This window comes from Myzus persicae, unplaced genomic scaffold (assembly GCF_001856785.1).
Source record: "Myzus persicae strain clone G006 unplaced genomic scaffold, MPER_G0061.0, whole genome shotgun sequence".
NCBI lineage: Eukaryota > Metazoa > Arthropoda > Insecta > Hemiptera > Aphididae > Myzus > Myzus persicae.
The window spans coordinates 73,778-94,357 of NW_019103174.1; the positions used below are offsets into that span (position 1 = coordinate 73,778).

General features: G+C 29.8%; 1 protein-coding gene across 1 annotated transcript; it reads right to left on the reverse strand.

The window, feature by feature from the left end:
* Positions 1–28: 28 nt before the first annotated feature.
* Positions 29–20,527, reverse strand: LOC111033933. The gene is made up of 3 exons (XM_022314890.1): positions 19,851–20,527; positions 11,144–11,593; positions 29–1,056 (listed from the first exon to the last, which is right to left on the reverse strand). The coding sequence occupies exons 1-3, from the start codon at positions 20,028–20,030 to the stop codon at positions 343–345; spliced, it is 1,344 nt and encodes a 447-aa protein (XP_022170582.1). The 5' UTR covers positions 20,031–20,527; the 3' UTR covers positions 29–342.
* Positions 20,528–20,580: the final 53 nt, after the last annotated feature.

Consider the following 20,580-nt stretch of genomic DNA (forward strand, 5'->3'; position numbering starts at 1 on the left):
TAATGTCTCAAAAAATAAAAAAATAAAATAAAATTACACTGTTTATCTAAATATATCATAATATTATTTACAAATTTAATATCTAATATTATTATTATTATATGTGGAGGAACAGCGCATCGGTTGTACCTATACAGTTTCAAAGTAGGAATATAAAAATAAAAATAAAATTGAAACCGATTTAAGTAATAATACCTATATTACCATTATATTATTATGATTTTAAGTTTAAAAACCGTTCGGCATTGCGATGGTATAGAGTTTTCTGACGTAAAAAAAAATGAAAAAGATGTTTAAAATAAAAAATATTAAAAAATTGAATTAGGAAACCACTAAAGGCGTTCAGCTGACAGATAGGTTGCGCAGCAGCAACGAAGTGGCGACGGTGGCTGCGGTCACGTACACTGCAGTGGAGGTGGCGACCGTGTTACCACGGTTAGGGGCCGTGACATCACTGGACGGTGGTGATTGGGCTGTAGGTGACTGTGGCGGCTGGACCGCGGTCACGTTGGCACCCTCGCAGACAATCTCCCTGACCAGCAGGTCCCTGTAACCGGCAAGCGTGATGTTGGCCGGCTGTCGGCAGTAGTTGTCAGCCAGCAAACGGGCGAACCGGCTGTCGACGTCCGGCTGCAGCAGGCCTGGGAACACCTGGTTGATCTTGAGCACGCTAATGTGTCGCGGGTCACAGTCGCATGTGAACCGATTGTCGGACGCCCGGACAGCGGGCCCCAGGCCGAAAAGGAACGGGCCCAGATCCACGTTATCCACGTCGTTGCCGACGAACTCGGCGGGCCGCTCGGACCGGAGAAGCTGCAAGTCAGCCGGAAGTGTGCGGAACGCGTTTCCGTCCACGTGTACAGCTGCATCACCGTCCCACCGGACCGCGGACACGCTGTCACCAGTTATCGCTCCAAGACGGTTGCCGGACAGCCGGATGCCACCACGCGCGTCGTCCACTACCACAGCGCCAGACGCTAAATCATCCAGAGTGCTGTTCAGGATCCTGACGGCGCCAGACCGTACCGTCACGCCACCTGACTGCACCAATTTGATCTGTGAACAAAACAATATTTTACAACGTTTGTTCAGTGGGCGACAGGTTTTAGTATTGGTCGTCGTTGACGTGTTTCATGTTTTCAGTAGAACTATTGAGGTTTGACTAAACAACGTTTAACATCTTTAACCCGTTTAAAACTAATTTGATAAATAATTTATTACTTAACTACGTTATGCTACAACTATTGGAGAATATATTTGACAAGATTCGTTGAGGGCGAGGAGGTTGTTGAAGTAAATTGGTTCATTATGTTTTAAATTTCAAATATTGATGTAGATACCTGGTGCCTATTTTTTAAAATTCTTTATAATGACATTATTAGCAATTTCAATAATTTTGTGTTATGTGTTAAAATGTTCAAAAAAAAAATGTTTTAAAATTTGGTAATAATATTATGTTTTCCTCGCGCTTTAATTTGTTCAAAAATATAATAAATTAGTACATACTACATATACCTATTTATATTATAATTTACACATTTTTAGTTCTGCTTATTTTCTAATATATTCTCACAATATTTTATTTAAAACGTATGTTTATGTGATATTGTGATATGTAATATGAATATTGTGTTTAATACAATATTTATCATTTATTTACAATAACTTATGGGTACCTAGTCCAAAATATTTTTATCTTTTTATACATATTTTATTTAATTATGTGTGTTGTATGTATGTGGTTAGTACTTTTTTGTTTAAATAATATTTAATTTATTCTCTGTTACACTTACCACTCTTGAATTACTACATATAATAGTGTGCTAGAAAGTTTGATTTAATTTTTTTATGATGTATTCCAAACGTAATTTTAATTTAAAAAGTTCATTAATGGTATTTTATAAACTCAGGTGAAGGGATGTTTATTATTCGTAAACCCTCTTAATTTAAATTTCGTTTTATAATGAACTTCATAAAGAGATCAAGATTAAAATAACTACACTTAATTAATGAATTACCAAATAGCATTTTAACCTTATTCAAGCTTGAGATCGTGACTTATTATTTGTTTACAGTATACTAACATATTTAAAGATAAAGGGCATTGATGAACATTTTTATTATTACTTATCAAACCAGCTTAATTGATGCGGTTGTTACTAATAACTGTAATAAGTATAATACCACATATTTATTGATGAAATGTGACATGTTTCTTAATGAAACGTAGACACACAATTTTGTATAGTTATACACCACAGCAAAATATTGAGTTACTTTAAAAGTGATTACAAGTAAGTTGTTTAAAGGAAATTTATATAGTTTTCCGAAAATTAAAAATCAAAATCAGAAACTACTTATCCCCATCAGATTATTTTTATTAAATATACAATATGAAATGGATTTAATTAGTTTTTTGTACTACCTCCAACTAGACTTTAATAAAAATAGATATAATATAGGTACGTATTATTATAGGGGAATTTGTATCATTTTATATTTGTTACTACGACTACGAAATTTGTTTTTCGCTTTTGCGATTCTTAACAGAGATAGGCAACATGAGTTTTAAACGAATATACCTTTGTATTATTATTAATACAAATGTTCTAAAAAGTATAATGTTGTTATCGCGTGACATAGATATAACGATAGATATACTTCGTAACATTATTACTGATAACTCATTTCACTCTTCCGCAGAAAGTTTATTTCCATTATTGTTTGTATGGAGTTTGAAAACGTAATACTTCTCAACTTTATCTAAACGAGTGTAAGGGTGAATTTATTATAAAGAAAATTATCAAATAAGATAATTTCATTCCGTAAGACTAAATGATTTTAGCCATTTCGAAAACTCCTTGAAGCAAAATGTTATACGATCGTGTCTTATTCATATTGTTCTTACTAACAATTTAACTTTATTGGCTCAAAGAAAATCACTTTTACGTTTTAATGTAAAACATTTTCTACGTCTAAACGCATCATTTAAAATAAGTGAAATTCCATTAGGCAAATTGAAAACCCCGAAGGATTTCAAATTATTTTAGAAAACGAGATGAAAGTATTTATGATGCTTAAAAATGTTAACAACGTTACAATCATCATAGTTTGGTCAATTTTTTTTTGAGAACGACTTACAAATTACAATTTATATAATATACTTCATAAAATATGTAGATACTTTAATTTTTAAATGGAAATTTGGCACGAGAATCTATATTATACGAAATTATAACTGCATGCGTTACAAATAGTATTATACCTAATATGTTTCATAAGTAAATAAATTAGTTGGCATACATACTAAAACAGTTTAAAATACAAAATACAAAATTATTCACATGCGTTGTGATTAAAATAATAATTGTTGTAATATTATAATAATAGTAACCCAATACTAAGAGGCACCTTTTTGAAATAAATTAATAAATACCTATCGGCTATTATAAAATATCATTCTTAGTTTCTATTATTGTATATTATTAATGTCTAATAACATCAGGTTATAAAATGAAATGTTTCTAAAATAGTATTTTATTACGATAGGAGTTTCATTATACTATGTTGTATTATATTACACATTCCGACTGCGCATCTTATTGCTTGTATTTTTCTTTTACTCAAAAAAACATCAGGCGGATGAATGATTTTCCGGTGATTACATTAGGCCTGCACAATGAATGTTTCATTCTTTTTAAATTTATTATTTTATAGGAGAATCAGTTTTCAAAACTTTTTAACAACACGAAGTTTATGAATACAAAATGTCTGGAATAATATAGATAAATACATTTTTGGAGGTATCTATAATTATTCTATATAAAATTGCACTCTAAGGGTGGCTAGAACATTTATTGATTTAAAAATAAGATATTGTCCTAAAAAAATGTGTTTTCCAATCGTGTACAATGGTCAATAAGTACATTATTGTTATGGCATGTTGGCATAATATTATTATGTTATTACAATGAAACAACAGAACAATAAAACTCACGAAGATAGGTCATAATTTGTGTCTTAAACGTTTGCGTATATGATTCTTGTAATTTAAAAAAAAATTTGATTTAAAATAATATTTTGAAAAAGTACTTTAAAACAATTGGTGTTGCATATAGCGCCACACAATTAATGTTGATCCGATCGAATAAAATAACATAAAACGTAAAACAGCTCAATCGGGTTTTAATCGGTACGCTTACAAGAATATTAATTTGCTCGACCAATCGGATAATAATTGCATTTCAAATTTTCAACCATCGCGAGATTAAATGCTACGATCATTCGACTAAATGTCTGTTCTTATTGTTACTATTTTCTGTAATTTAGGCAATTACTTTTTTTCTGAAGTTTATTTTTCCTTTATCTTCGACGAAAATCAATGAATCCATACACGAATCGGATATTCTCACGTTTTGCCCATAAACGTTAGAAATTTTACATTCACGACGTGTTATTTGAATTCATTCAATACCATAGTTTAATTATTATACAACTAAATTATGTATTCCGAAAGGTATTTTGTATGTATACCTAACCCACCCATGTATATACCCCGCATCGTTATGGGTAGGTACATTATACGTCTACACAATATGTCATACAATAATATAAATACACTCGCTACGACAATGTCTAGAACGCATAACGACATGTAAAATGATATGTTGATTATTAATCACGAATCGTGACAATAGTGATGCATACTGAATACCAACTGAATATTATTTTATTTAAATGTAACATTATTTATTAACTGCGAGACGGCAAAAAACTTAAATTTTAATTTTATATGAAACACTTACAAATGGTTTTTAATCGGTTTGTAGTTTAAAACAATATATTATATATGTATTACCCAGAAAGACTAGTCTTACTAAACTTAACTGAACGTAAGAATCTGAATACGTTATATTACTCTAGTTTACAAATTGCGTTCCAAAATAAACAAACTTGTTTGAAGCATTTAAGTAATTGGCTTAGAATTTGATACAGTGAATAGGAATTATTTTTGCATCATACATTATTATTAAAAAGCAGAGTAGTATAATATTAATAGTACATTATTTTCGAGTATGATACACTATACACAACGGTTATTCAAAGCACCGTTCTAAAGGGAAAAAAGAAGACGCAGTGTTTGAAACCATATTTAAATAAGTATACAAAGTAAGTTACACGAACCGAGACCTTATCCAGAATATTAAAAGGTTTTTATTCAACTAAATATATCTCGTATACAGACGTAAAAATGAAATTAAACAATACACGTCGTAGTAATTTATAGGAAAGTATTAAAAGTTTGTTTAGGGAGTTTATTTCCTTTGGCATGCTATTGAATTCAACAAAAAAAGAAAGTAAAAAATAAAATAAAATCTGCCGTTTACTTCGGTAGTAATAAAATAATATTCTTTCATCTTTATAAGTTCCTTGGTAGACCTCCATGCATGTATAATGCATTCGAGCCCTAAAAGACCCACTGACGCAGAAATAAGCGCGTGCTCTCTCATTTCACGATGCACATACCTAGTATAATGATAATACGTAAGTTGTAATAAGTTCTTTTCTTCAAATTTTGAACGATGATCTTTTTTTTTAAATTTTTCATTCCTGGATAATATTTATATAACACGTAAATAAAACCTAACCGGATTCCAATCGAACGCCGTTTCGTTTTGGTTTTTTATCTAAATACTACAAATCGCAAAGATTCGTCTAACTTATAATCAAGTTCCAATCGATTGGTACGTTTTGAGTGAATATATAGATAATTATATCGATATCACTATCATCATCGCTAGGTATATCACTATATCGCTTGAATCCTTATACTGTCATAATTTTTACTTTTATTATACACAAGATTGTCATTATATTATTTTCATCATTATTTTATACCTATAGTGGCTACCATGGTACCGTTTGGAAAGAATAACACAGACCATTGACATTTCGAAAACAATAGTGGTGTATTTGTGTAACATCGAACGTCACGCGCTTAAATCGTTGGTAATTAAAACAATACATGCAAAACCTATCGTTTTATCGTGCCCTATATTAGAATTCGTTGACCTCTCCGTCATATAATAGACGTAAAGGTAAAAAATAAGGTGGAAAAAATAAATAGTATTGTGTATGTGCCGTCTTTTAAACAATGGATTGTCCAGCAACGCGACCCATTTATGTATCGCAGTGAATAGTCATTATTAAAAATTTAAGGTCATTGTGAACAATTCAGTTACAATGTACTCAAGTATTGAGAAAAAAAAAACTCTGTGAAATACGACAACACGTACACCCACAACACACATGCAATCTATAATTATTATTTTCTGAGTTTACATTCTATATTCTGGAGAATATATGTATATATTTTACTCTATTGGAACACCCGCAAAATATATTATGATGATCTCAAAAGCAATTTTTTTTATTGAAAAACAATTTCCTGTTAAATTCATTTGAATATTATTACTATTGAATTCCAATACTCAAATTCGATAGTAAATAAATCATTACTTGGCAAATATTGCAATATTATAATATCACAATATTTTTTATAAGCTGTTGTATTAAAAATTCTACCGTGGATAAAATTACACTATGCTGCCATCTTATAGCTCTAACGTACTCCGAATTGTACAACACTTACAAGTTACAACACGTATATTGTAAGTTAAGTTTTCAAATAACATCTAAAAACATTATTTTTCTATTAAATTACTATTTTATTTTTTTATTTGATGGATTTTGAGAAAATTCGTCTAGAATGGTAACATTTAACGTTCAAAGTTAGACATTCAATTTTATAGTAAAAAAAACTTTTTACTCCTTAAATTTTGCATTTTATTAAGATTGTTTTGTTCGTCAAACTTTCCACACTTTTCTCGTGAACTTGTCTGTTGAAAACTTCTTGTTAAAATATATTACCTACTTAGACTGAGATATTTTATTATAATGGGTTTGTTAGGTGAAAAAAAAACAAAGGGGGTAAAACATCTTAACAATCTAACAACTAACACTTTTAGATATTGTTATAATGTCACATTATCATTTTTAACAGTTGTCTTTACATTGTCAATGTCACTGTGTGTGGTCTAGTTCAGCCTTACCTATATCGATGAATTATTCATCAAACGTACTGTATGTGTGTAATGCATACTTATAATATTTTGTTTTTGTATCATTGTGCACTTAAATGATTTTTTTTTTTATCATAATTCTTTAATTCTGAAATTATTCATAAATGTATAATGTACACAGAGTATAGTTTCAAAATATTCAAATGCTTATATTACATATCATACGGTGGTAATGAATGAATGCTAATGGTTTTTTAGAATGGTTATCAAAAATTTTAAAAATAATTACATTTTTGTTCGAATTTTTTAGATTGTAGGTGTAATTGGACAATAATTACATACATTCGAGAAATCATACTTCGAAGACATCGTGTGAAAAACAATTAAATGTAACTTACCTATATCAAAATATATATTTTGATTTAGGTTTCATTTAATTTTTTAATTTTAACACACAAAATTGTTTCACATATTATTGAATGTTGAAAAATTAATTTCTAGATCATAGTAATAATATATATTATATTATATTCGTTAATAATACTTCAAACTCACCACACCATTTTTTTATAATCATATACAATTTATGAAATATAGTCAACGGATTTCACTCAAAATCGTATTACGCGTATATAATAATTCGATTTTTCATATTTTTAAAACAATATTGAAAATACACTAGCTTTTATAGCCACTCGACCCTAAATCAACCCTCACAATGACTTTCTCGTAGTTACCCAACATGCGATAAACTTCTGCTTTCTTAAATAAATGTTTAATGAGATTCAATTTATATTGCATAAATAAATCATAAATCGTTATATATAATATATATATAACAATGTTTTAAAAAGACGAAATACTTAGAAAATATTATATTAGGTATATATAAATTGTTACGTTTTTCTGGAGCGTTCTTTATATAATATCATTTTAAATTGATTATTCTTAAACAATATTAGTTTAAAGATTATTTTTAAAACTCAAATATATTCCAAAGATTAAAATTATTTCGAAAATGAAGCATTCGTCATTGCGAGTGAGATTAAAATTAATTATTACGATTTGTTCACGTCTACGTATATTGGAATAATTTCATTAAAGCAAATTTAAACAAATCCTAAGATATTTAAAGAGGAAACTCGCAAATAAAATAAAATGAGAGGCAAACAAATCAATACAACCAATGAGTCATGCGTCATTTTTCTTCGAAGTTTGATTACTTATGTCAAAATACATTCCAAATTAAATTTAGTGCTCGATTTATAGTAACTCATATTTTTCAATATTTAAACTTTTCGATGAAATCCATTAATTTAAAAACTATCAATATCATACTGTAGAAGGAAATTAAATTAATAACTCCTGTTTTTTTTCTTTTATCTTGGACGGAATTATTAATTAAATTTACATTTTGTTTTTAGTACCATATTTATTTTAATCAATAACAAAAACTGAATTACAGCGAAATGTTCAAAAACAAATAAAACGTGTTTTCAATAAAAAAAAATTGAATTCCTCTTCCACTTTAATAAAGCAAGACTCTTATTATAATTGTAATTAAATAATGCAAATACGATACAGATTTTGTAATTAATAATCATCGGTGTGTTATTATAGCTGTTGTCCTGTTGGATATATTTTATGGTTTGGCAACATTTTAATTATACAAAACTCGATAAGTAGTAATCAGTGTCATACGTTGGTACGATAATATTAACAACAATAATTAAATTATGACTAATTATGAATATATTGTTGTACAATACTGCAGTCATAGCGCGTTAGGTACCTGAGATGAGATTTTTCACTTTTAATTCATATAATAGTAAGTTTCTGTAATGTATGTGTTGAATTTGAATTCAATGCTAACTCATTGCATACAAAAAACGATTGTGAGCCAAGTCAGCCTGTATTAATATAAGTAGGTATGTTTAATAACATTATGTTAATATTAATATTGCTATCATAGTGATTTATTTTTAAATGAGTAATATGGTAGGTCGAATTAATTTTTGTCTATAAAAATGTATTTTAAAATCTTTGAGTGTGTATAAAATTTAATAAAATACGTTGAACGTTTCATGTTTCTCGTTTAAAATTTAAAACTTTCAAACATCGGAAAGACGATGTGTTTTAAATGTAAATAAAATATGTTTCGTAGATAGGTAGTAAAGAAATGTGGAATATTAATATTCACTATGTACGATAATAACCGTATTGTAGTATTCCATCTTCCTCCCTAAACAACATTTTCAATTTATTTTTATTGTTATTTTTCAATATCAGTAAAGCTAACATAATTTTTTTTTATTATTTTAAAATATAAAACTCGTTTCAATTACTTTAAAATGTTGTATGAATGTTGTAAACAATAATTAATATCTATTACCTACTAAAACTCAAATAAATTAAAAAACGGTGTTGTATTGAAAACTGTTTTTGCCATAAAATCAATATACTTTAAAGATTAAATTAATAAATCAATTTATAATTTGAAAAAGTATTCTCGACACTCAAAGAAAAATAAGTCAAACAGATTTTACAAATTTTGAGGCTATCAAAATACAGTGGTATAGAGAATGAAAATATTCAATTCACCTACAGTTTGTAATTTGCATTACATGTTATAATATTATAAGTATAGCAATATAAATGAGTATAGTAATTTTTAGAAGATAATCCAATTTGAACGAAAAAAAAATATTAAAATATGAAAACTTATTAAATATAAGTATCACAAAACATCTAAAAACTAACAAAAATTAGAAACATTAAAATAAATAATTTTATAAGTTACATATTAGTCAACAATTTCGCCTTTATGTCAGAAACTATTAACTATGGCTGTTAGTTGTTACATAATTATTTATTTTTAGAAAACGATAATTTTTTACCAACCTTAAATTTAATATTTATTTTTTCATTAAATCACTGATAGACTGATAATTATTCAAATACATTTACAAACATTGCATATATAGTTACATGTTTAAATTAATAAAAGATAAAAAAAATATTGGCACCTAATAAATTAAACTATTTTTTATAAGCACAAAAAGAGTGAATATTATGATACCTTACATAATTTCATTTACCTAATGAATAATAAAAAGCGATAACGTCATCTTTTTTTAATTTCAACACTCATCAAATTATTGATCAATAATAACGTTAAATAGTTAATACTTAAGACACCAAAATAATAATTTAATTACAGTAATTTCTATTGTCAGTACAACACATATACCTGCTTTGTGTCTGATACTGAAAATGTCCAGCCGTAGTATAATATAATAATATCACAATAACATATTATACGATTGCTAATAACGAATATTATATTTTGATTTGTTTAAGTTTTTAGTTATCCTAACCACATGTCCTCATTAGATGCGTATTCTCATACTATTAAAGTACCTGTAGTAATATAATAAGTGAGTTAGGGGTAAATGATCTAAAATGCTCTTAGAAATATTGTTTTTCTACATCTCATTTTTATATTAGGCGTTTATATTTTTCTGGGTGTTGACTTGTTGTTCTCTTTTACAAGTGGGATATAAAGATATCATTTTGGTAACGTCGAGCGGCGTACATAAAGATGCACATTAAAATCCCTATTTTCGTTTATTTCATCACATCATAATAATAAAAGTAATAGGTACCTAGTAAAGACAACGGACACTTTTAATGATTTTTATATTTTATCATTAACCGAGGCACAGGGCTCATAACTTCTAGGATTTGTATAATTTATTTAAGAGGTCTTAAAAAAGTCTATGTGAGCTAGCTAAAAATTTATTACAGAAAACTTTATGTACAGAAATTGCATGTTGCATATTTTTGCTTATTTTGAAGTTGAAATGCTATTTTGTTATTTTGTGTCTATATCAGTGTTTTAGCATTCAAAACGATTGAGTGCCACTACCTAACCTACCCAGTAAACAACTCTTATGTGACATTCTTGAATTTTTTTCATACGGTAAAAAGTACTTTTTTTTGCATAGCATATTTTAGTATTTTTGGAGCTATAAGTTATGATTATTGGTGTATAGAATTACCGTAGAATCGACGACCGTGAACCCGTCGGCGGCCGCCTGTTGACCGTTGTCGCCGTCACTAACGAACGACATGGCCAGAGCTCCAGATTCGATCTCGTCCACTTCCACCCGGTCGAACAGGACCCGGCGAAGTGGTGCGGCCGCCGTCACCGTGCCCTTGACCAGCCTGATGACAGTGGTGCGTCGGAGCGTCAGGTGACGGAGCGTCCGGTTGGCTGGCCCGAAGCCGTCGAGTACCAGCTCGCCGACGTCCTCGACGGACAGGCTCTCTAGTGCCGGGAACAAGCCGGCCGTGTAGTGGAACAGTTTCATGTCACGCACCGTGACGCGGGCGAGTGACGTCGAGCTTGACAGTCCGGACGACGGCAGCGACACGAAGCCGCAACTGGCCAATGTCAAATCCCGGACAGACGACAGAATCGCGGTGTCCTGTTCCCGGACGATCAGCAACTGTGGATCAGACAGACAATCGCTATTAATACATCATCAGTTCAACGCTAAAACGGGGTTAGACACATTTAACATAATAATTACATTTCATTAGTAAATGTGTATAATATACAAGTTGGATTACGGTAGTAGGGATCAAAGACGTTATAGTAACGTTATACTTGAAAAAAAAAAACGCAATTATTTTGAAAATCATTATAATAGGCAATACGAACAATATTATTAAGATTATCCAACATTAAAATATAAAACATAACGCAATCGAAAAATTTAGCTTTTGAAAACATTTCTATACTAAATACATAAATCTGTGGTGTTCACAAGCCTATAATTTAAACAACGTTTCTCGGGGATGAACCCCTAACCACCCCCTTACAGGTACGGTATTAGATGTATACAATATGCATAACTTATGCAGGCCAGTTTAATAAAACCTATTATATTTACAAAAAATAGACGTTGCATCCTTTAATATGAATTAAACGTTTTCGATTCTCAATACTTTTGAAATAAGCGTATATTATAATTTATGATAATATTAAATACAAAACCAAAGTGATCACAAGAAACTTGCATAAAATTAAATGCAAAATATGAACTATGTTCTAAATCAAACATGCTAAACGCACATACGACTTACTCGCAATCCACATAATATACCACATAATTTAAATTATAAACACTGCAATACATTATAATATAAAAATAATAATCTTTAATAATATTAACTACAATTTATTAGGCATTAAGAATTATTATAGTCATGTGGATCGTAAACACAACTGTCAACCTAATGATATTTATTTTCCGGAATGCTTTAGCGCCGCATAAGAGATAACGCCCTCTTAGACGGCAACGTGTAAACGATTATATAGAGAACTGTTGAGAACCGGTCAGCAACTCGGAGAAATTCAGAGCACGTGGAGAATACAAAACTGTCGGTGACTGCCGTTTTCCATTTCTGGCTATCCGACGGAAAATACCATGGTTACCCAATTTGTAACCGTGTAATAGACGGCGGTCACCTCATCCGTGGTATACATTCTGCATACTGCAGTATAAACTAGGGGACCGCTGTTTAAATTGTATCCAATCGCGAAAGGGTGACAACATTGATCATATACACTGGATAGAGCTATGGTTTAAAATCTTGAAGCATAGCTGTTCGTGCCCGAAGCCATCACTGCGCATGAGCAAAGTATATGTTCTAAGCATTCAGTACCTTATTCGTCCTTATCACTATAACACATTATTGTTCCTTCCCCATCCCGCGCGATCTATTTCATTTCTCACGCATGCACAATAAGTACTTCGGGCAAGAAGAGTTCTGCTTCAAACACGGAATACGCGTGATATACGCTATAGCTCTATCCAATGTATGTGATCTAAGGTGACAACTATATTTTTACAGTCTCTGGAAAATACAGACACCGCCAGGCAACCAATCTTATCGTGCCGTTTTATTCTCCATTGAACCTTTTTCACGTAGTCGTCGTCCGTCTCGATAAAGTGATATGTGCCGAAATATCTGTTGATAGCAGGTTAGATTGCAAATCTTCAACATATCTTGTAGAACGGGACGAATTGCCTGTCGCAAGGTAAAGACGCATTCACAGCTATACGTCGTGTGTAGTATCGAGTCGATCAAATTGCATTTTTTGGACTTTACTTTTTTGGTATCATGTAATAAGTAATAACCAAGTTGCAACCGAGTATACCAAAAATTTACTACAGCTCAATTTCTAAACCTATATAGTTACCAGTTGTAACCATCGTTACCCCTTGCACAATAAGACATACCGCGTAGCTGAGAATCCCACTTAAGACGTTTATCATAATATCGGCTATAATATTTTCAGGTTGTTTCTTGTAGGAACATACAGATCATTCGTTCAGTGACTGCTACCGGTATATTATATTCTATAATAGGTAGGTTTCAAATTTTAATAGTTACGGTATTTGGAATTTTTAGGTTTCGGTTTGGGTTTTGAAAACGATTTTTTTTAATGTTTAGATTTCAATTACGTATTTTTAACCCGGGTAGAAGGATTTTGGTTGAAAAATTAAAAACCTAGGTTTTAAAAAACTGTTATGTATAGGCATCCTATTTTTAGTGAGTATACTACTCACTATAATGTATAAAATATAGTTTAATAGATTGGTAGTTTATCAGCTTCTGTCACAAAAACGTGTTCTGAAGTCAAGCATCAGCCGATGACACTAGTTCTTGGATGGGTGACCCGGGTTCTTAAAGACAAATCCTCGTCACGTATACATACGTGTTCTAACCAACCATACCACCCCTGCCCCCCACCACCAGTTAAAAACCTACTAAAAATAAATATTAAGTACCCAGTGAGCCTATTATGTTGCCAAGGGTTAATTCATAAAAAAAGAAAATGTATGGTTTAAAGACTTCAAACAAAAAAAAAAAAACAGGATGCACTCGCTTAAAAACTTAACATGTGTATGTAGTATGTACACAATAATGTATTACCTATTATTTGATTTTTTACTTTTCCAAAATAATACAGAAAAAATGTATTACATAAATATAATTATTTATGTTTATAAGTAGGAAACTATATTTTATTTTGAACTAATACTTTGATTTTTGACAAGTCTTCATTTCTATTATTTTACTTTTTCACTTAAGCTCATTTGTAAATACTATAATAACATAGTAGGTAACTCATTCATTCCTTTTAAATGCTTATGTTATCATAATATTATTTATAAACCTAGTCTCTTTCAAATACTGCAATCGTCATTTCAAGGCTAATTTTATGCTTATCATTTTATCTAGACAGTTGTTCACAAAGAAACGGTTTTTATCTACACCCTTCACGCGAGATGAAAAATGTTTCTTTTAATATTTTAATGTGTCTGTTGCTGGCAATCCGGTTTTTACTCAATACATTAAGCACACAAGAGTCTAGTGATTTGTATGTGTACAATGGTAGGTAACGGACAAAACCGTTTTTTAATAACAATAAATCAAATGAAAAGTAAAAAAAAATATTAAACGGAATGAGACACTAAAATGATTAACGGTTTAAAGATCTAGAATTATTATTATTATTTTGGTATTCATTATTATTTCTGACAATCCGAGTTGATTATCTATCATAGAATTCGAACGACATTTTATGTTACCATAATCTATTAATCATATGAGTTCGATATAACACTTTGATGAAGGGCTTCGGTAAAATACACACTTCTTATATAATTGGCAGTCAAATATTATTATGATCATTATTTTACATTCCATTTAATATTAAATCAACAATGTCTTGAAACAGCTTGTTTACGTGCAATTCATGTTTAATACTTGACATGTTAAACTATAGTCAAACTAAATAAATAAAAAAATATTGTAAAGCTCAAATTAAACTAAAACTTTGTTAGAAATATCCTGTTCGTTTCTAATTAAATCTTACGTTATTTTAATGGAAATAATTAGTAACTTTTCATTATAAAAGGTCATAAACTTTAATGTTGTTAGCTCTTAAGATAAGACGCTTTCTGTTGAAGAACCTAAAACAATTACATGGATATACGAGACGAGAGTATATATGCTGTTATCAAATTCAAAGAACCCAAACAAATTTCGTAACAACATTAATTTAGATTAGATTCAAATCTTTAGGAAAACATTGATCTAATGAATATTAATATATTCATAGTTTGTTCTGTGAATTAGTATATAATTGTACGTGTTAGTAATATCATTAATTATAATATACAAATGAATGAAAATTGTTAATTGTATTTAGATTGTTAAATTATTTGAATGATTGAAGAATAAGCGAATTCATTATTTCACCAGGGATATTATTTTTTTGAAACATTTTTGTAGGTACACACTACACATAAAAGCAATAAAATTTTGAGTATCAAATTGCTTTATAAATCGATAAACTTGCAGAAGGTAGAAATAAAATATTATTGGAATGTACCTAAGTACATGGTTTAGTAGTAAAAGCTATTTAGTATACTATTTATCTATACATAAATATTATACACTATAAAAAAAAATAAAGATTAATTTATTCAGTCACCAAACGTCATTGGTTCATGAATGCATATTTTTTAGAGCATTAATTATTATAAGAATAGAATATAGATTCAACTTCAGGTGGTAATACTTTAAATAGATTTTTAATTTTTATTCGTTGTTTTATTATTATTATATTCTCTAGCTAAATTAATTGTTTTAATTATACAACCAATTGTATTTAATTTTAAAATAACTATTATTATTGTTTTCTTTGTAAATTATATAATATTTTTAAATTTTTTTAATAATGAAAACTGAGTTAAAACATTATAATTATTCAACGACCCTTGACACAACACAAAAAAATAAATAAATAACAGTCGTAAAATTGATAATGCAACAATAAGTGACGAACGTCATGGTACTTTTCCAGAATTATGTAATGAGACTTTTATACGATCTTGTACATTTTGGTCCTCAATCAGACATCGTCCTTAAGTTTTCAAATAAGCAACAATATGATATTGTGTTAACAAAAAATAAAACACTGTATTACGAATGTACTAAGATCGATCGATAATCCAAAAGTATAATATTATTATTAATTGGTCTATGTAGTAACGAATATAATAATATGTCATTTCAGGAAACACGTATTGTTAAAGTCGATAACTGCTGACCGGAAGACAGATTATATGCACTCGTAACTCGGAAGTCAGTGGACTATTTAGAATAATGATAATAAACTAAATTATGCACAAATTATTGCACAAGTACCAGTATGTTAGTATATTATAGATTATTACTGATTATTAAAAATAGCTGCTGTATTATCATTGTTTCAGAATGTTATAAACATTCGATTAAATGGTTTCATATATAGTACAGTTCATATAGTATAGGTGTGTACAACACATATCACATACCGATTCAACAATATATTCTGGATGTTTTTCTCTACCTTCGTCACAATGTTCACTACAGCAGTTGCTAATTTATACAAATCATTATTAAAATCATTATTACGTTTTGACTACTTATATAGTATATATATTGTGTATATAAGTATATCATAATTTTGTATTGTCTTCAATATTTTATTGACATTCAGCCATATTTAGATCCATCACATATTATTTTATTTTATGATAAAATTCAACATTTAATTTTTATAACATGCACATAAACATATTATGATAAGAAACCAGGATGTTGGCATGCTCGTGATGAGTTTGATTTTCCTTTTATACTTGTTTATGATAAGGAAATTCAAGATAAACTCGTATTTTAATAAACTCTTTGATATTCGTATTGTCGAATGATAAACAAACTATAACATATAAATTATATAACATTGAAGTTATGGAAAATATGAAAATATGAGACTTTGATACGAACACTTTTAATCAGTGGTACATAAAAGTGTTAATTGATTTTTAGTAAAAGGTAATTGTTTAGAAAATGTCCTCATGTAAAATGCATGGTTCATAAATATTAAAAATGTATATAAAAAAATGTTTAACCTAACTGATTAATCTATAGTTCAAAGATTAAAATATAATGTCATGTCTCAGGCAAAATAAGTTAAAATAATGTATACAAAATATACTAACATTAACTATACTTGGACTAAATTATTGTAACAAACTATTGAATATTTATATAAATACAATATAATATTAATAACCTAATAAATATATCTAATATATACTTTTTTTCACGCAGTAAATTAAAACAATGTATTTAGATATGGCCAAATACTGCGTGTTTTATTGCTACTAAATGTACTGAAAATATAAATGTCAAAATAAATAATTAAAACCATTTGAATAAGCCCGAACCCTTCTCGTTATAATTTAAAGCTGAAATAAAGTAATTTAGTAAGTTCTAAGTATAGTTGTTGGTATAAAAGGCTCGTTTATTATTAAAAATATACTGTATCAAAGCTCTAAAAAAAATCAAGATTAAATCGTCTCTATTGTATTTTTTAAATTTAATTATAACAACTAATTTACTGCAATTGTTGTTTTAAAATTACTACAGGTAATATACTTAGCTATATGTCCAAAAAGTATGGATATCCTTACCATGAATTAATAATTTATTAAGTTAAAATGTATATAGTAACAAGTACAGTCTAATGTTATTACATTTTATTTTTTAATAAAGTGTAGACCTAATCTATCCTATTGCAAATATATTTTCTCACGCACTTTGAAATGTTCAAGTCATATATAAATATATCAGAAAAATGTCAGTACTTTTTTAAACATTCAAGTTTTGCAAGTTATTTTTACTGTTAATACTTAATCATTAAATAATATTATTTATAATGATAATATTTTAATTTTTATTGAATACTGGTTATTGAAAATAAATTAAATCGCGAACCATTCAAAACCATTTATATTTTTCACGGGGATAACTGATTATATTATTGTTATTCCATTATTTTTTATAGATTATAATAAAAATGTATGAGTAAATTTGTCATTTATGTGTTTAATCAAAAAAGTTCAAAAAAGTAAAATTTAATATTGACCAATTTTATATTTTTAATCAAACATTGAATCCCATAAAACAATACTCAATTGATCGCGTACGTATTTAAACAACTATAGAATAACATACAAACAAATACGCGATAGCTGTGTTTCCGCTGTCTCATAGTGTGCACTATGGTGTTTACTATTTTAGTGATTTCTAAGTTACTAGGGTAATAATGACAAGAATGTGAGCATTTGGAAGTTAATTTCATCATTTTTTCTCACAGTTCTATTTATTATAGAAGTGAATTAGTTTTAAAATACTTATAAAATTCAAAATAGTTGTATTCTGTAGGTACTGATCAATTATTAATATTTTTAATACCGAGTTCAAAAAATATGAATGTAACATCAATGACCTCAGTTATAATTATTCATCTACAAAAGGTATTTACGTTGAACAAATAATACAAATTGATATGTACCTATGTGAACTTCTAAAATTAAAAAAATAGAGCAGGTATGGCAATAGTAATATAAAATCAATAGGTTTATTAGGTTTAGGTATGTGCATAATATTGTACCTATTGAGCTTTAGCTATTGCTTTAATGATAAGTTATCATATAAATAAACGTTTAGAAATCAATTTTTAAAAATTAATATTAAGCTATCCGTTTAATTATAATCACAGTGCACAATAATTTATTAAATTGATTATAATATTACTATGTAATTATATTTTGTTTTATATTAATATAATCCGTGTCATTAGTTTTTCAATAAATAACACATTTTATTAGTATAGATACAACACAAACCCATAAATACATAAATAAAGTATTTAATTTTAATTGTGAGTATTTACACAGCTAAAAAATATGTCACTATGAGAAATATTAACGATAATGCTAATGGATGGAAACTTTAAATAAGTAATGGGAAGGTGATTTTTGAAATGAAATTACAAAAGTGTTATACATCATAATGGTTAGGCCGGTACTTTTACGTATCTACTATAATGTTTCCCAAGAGAGGGATCCTACTGAAAACTTTAAAACTCCCATAAGTCCTATTTAATTTACCAAGAAAAACTCCACCATGACTCGAGTTGAATTGTTTGCATGGTAAAATATATACCCGAACGTGTAAAAAAAGAACGAGTTTATAAAATACAATTTAACAAATTAAACAAATGTAACGACCAGCCGTGTAGTATATTTTTGACTGAGTTTGTGGACGATTCATTCCTCCGTTAATTTATAATAAAAAAAAGGTTGCCGCCAGAATTACTCAGCTCGAAAGTGGAGAAACAACTCGATAAAACAATCGCCGTTAACGATCGACAAACTCTCGCGGTCGTAAAGTGTAAACGATCGAATGATCAACGAGGGTCGTACCTTTCCTATAATACGCCTATATGACACGGACCACCAATTCGTCCATGTCTGTGCATTCCAGCAACTTGTAGAGACATTCGTGAGAGACGTGCGTGGAATGCCGGGAGGTAAAAAACGAAAAACAACCACCTCCTCTCATAACTCGACGTCTGGACGTCAAAAACAGTGGATACGCGGTGGAAATACAATATTATAATATTAAAAATATTAAAGGCACGGTCGTCTCGAAACAGGTTTTTCAGTAGCCACCCCGCTAAACGCCTGACAGGGTCGTTTTTTTTTATTTGCATTACGTTCCTTTGTCATAAACTCACTACACAATTATAATACAAATAATAATAATAATACCAAAACGGCAGTGTTTTCTTACTTTTGTCTTCGTACAAGTGCAGTTGACCGTCACGGGAGTGACGTTGTCGGGGGCACACGCGCAAGTGTCGCAAATGCTCCGGCCGACTGGCCCCGAGGTGCCACGTGACTGGGCTCCAGCGGTACCGTATAAGGCCAAAAACATTACCGTCAACAGTAGGAACTTACGACGCGTCGTCATTCTGGTCTCGGTGACTACAATATTACGTATTGTCGAAACGCCGCACGTATTTTCAGAGGATCCTGGAAGATAATGTGTAAAGCGCTCAGTGTTTTCAGTTAACGAACACCGCTGCCTCAAGGTATCGGTGGACGGGGACGACAGAGAAGTAGAGAAAAACTCTCGTCACCACAGGCGCACACACTCGAATACAGGCACGGAAAACAAAAAATTAAAATTCGAATTCCTGATTTTAACGGCAGGAAGACGAGCGCGGAGGACGTGTCTTGGACGGTGCACGCGGAGGACTACGACTACGACTGTATTATGGCGGGCGGATGCATGAGCGTGCCGGGTCGGGCTCGTGACACTTTTCGGGATTATTATAATGACGCGACCGAAACGGAGAAAAAAATACCGTATGTATATATAGTGCGTTCGAATGCGTTGTGTGCCGACCAAACAACGAGCGCGTACATGTGCCGGGATGCCGGAGGCTTATCACCGACGGCAGAGAGGTACCTATGTTACACTCGCGTCCCCTTCCGTCTCATCTCCTACTCCTCCACAC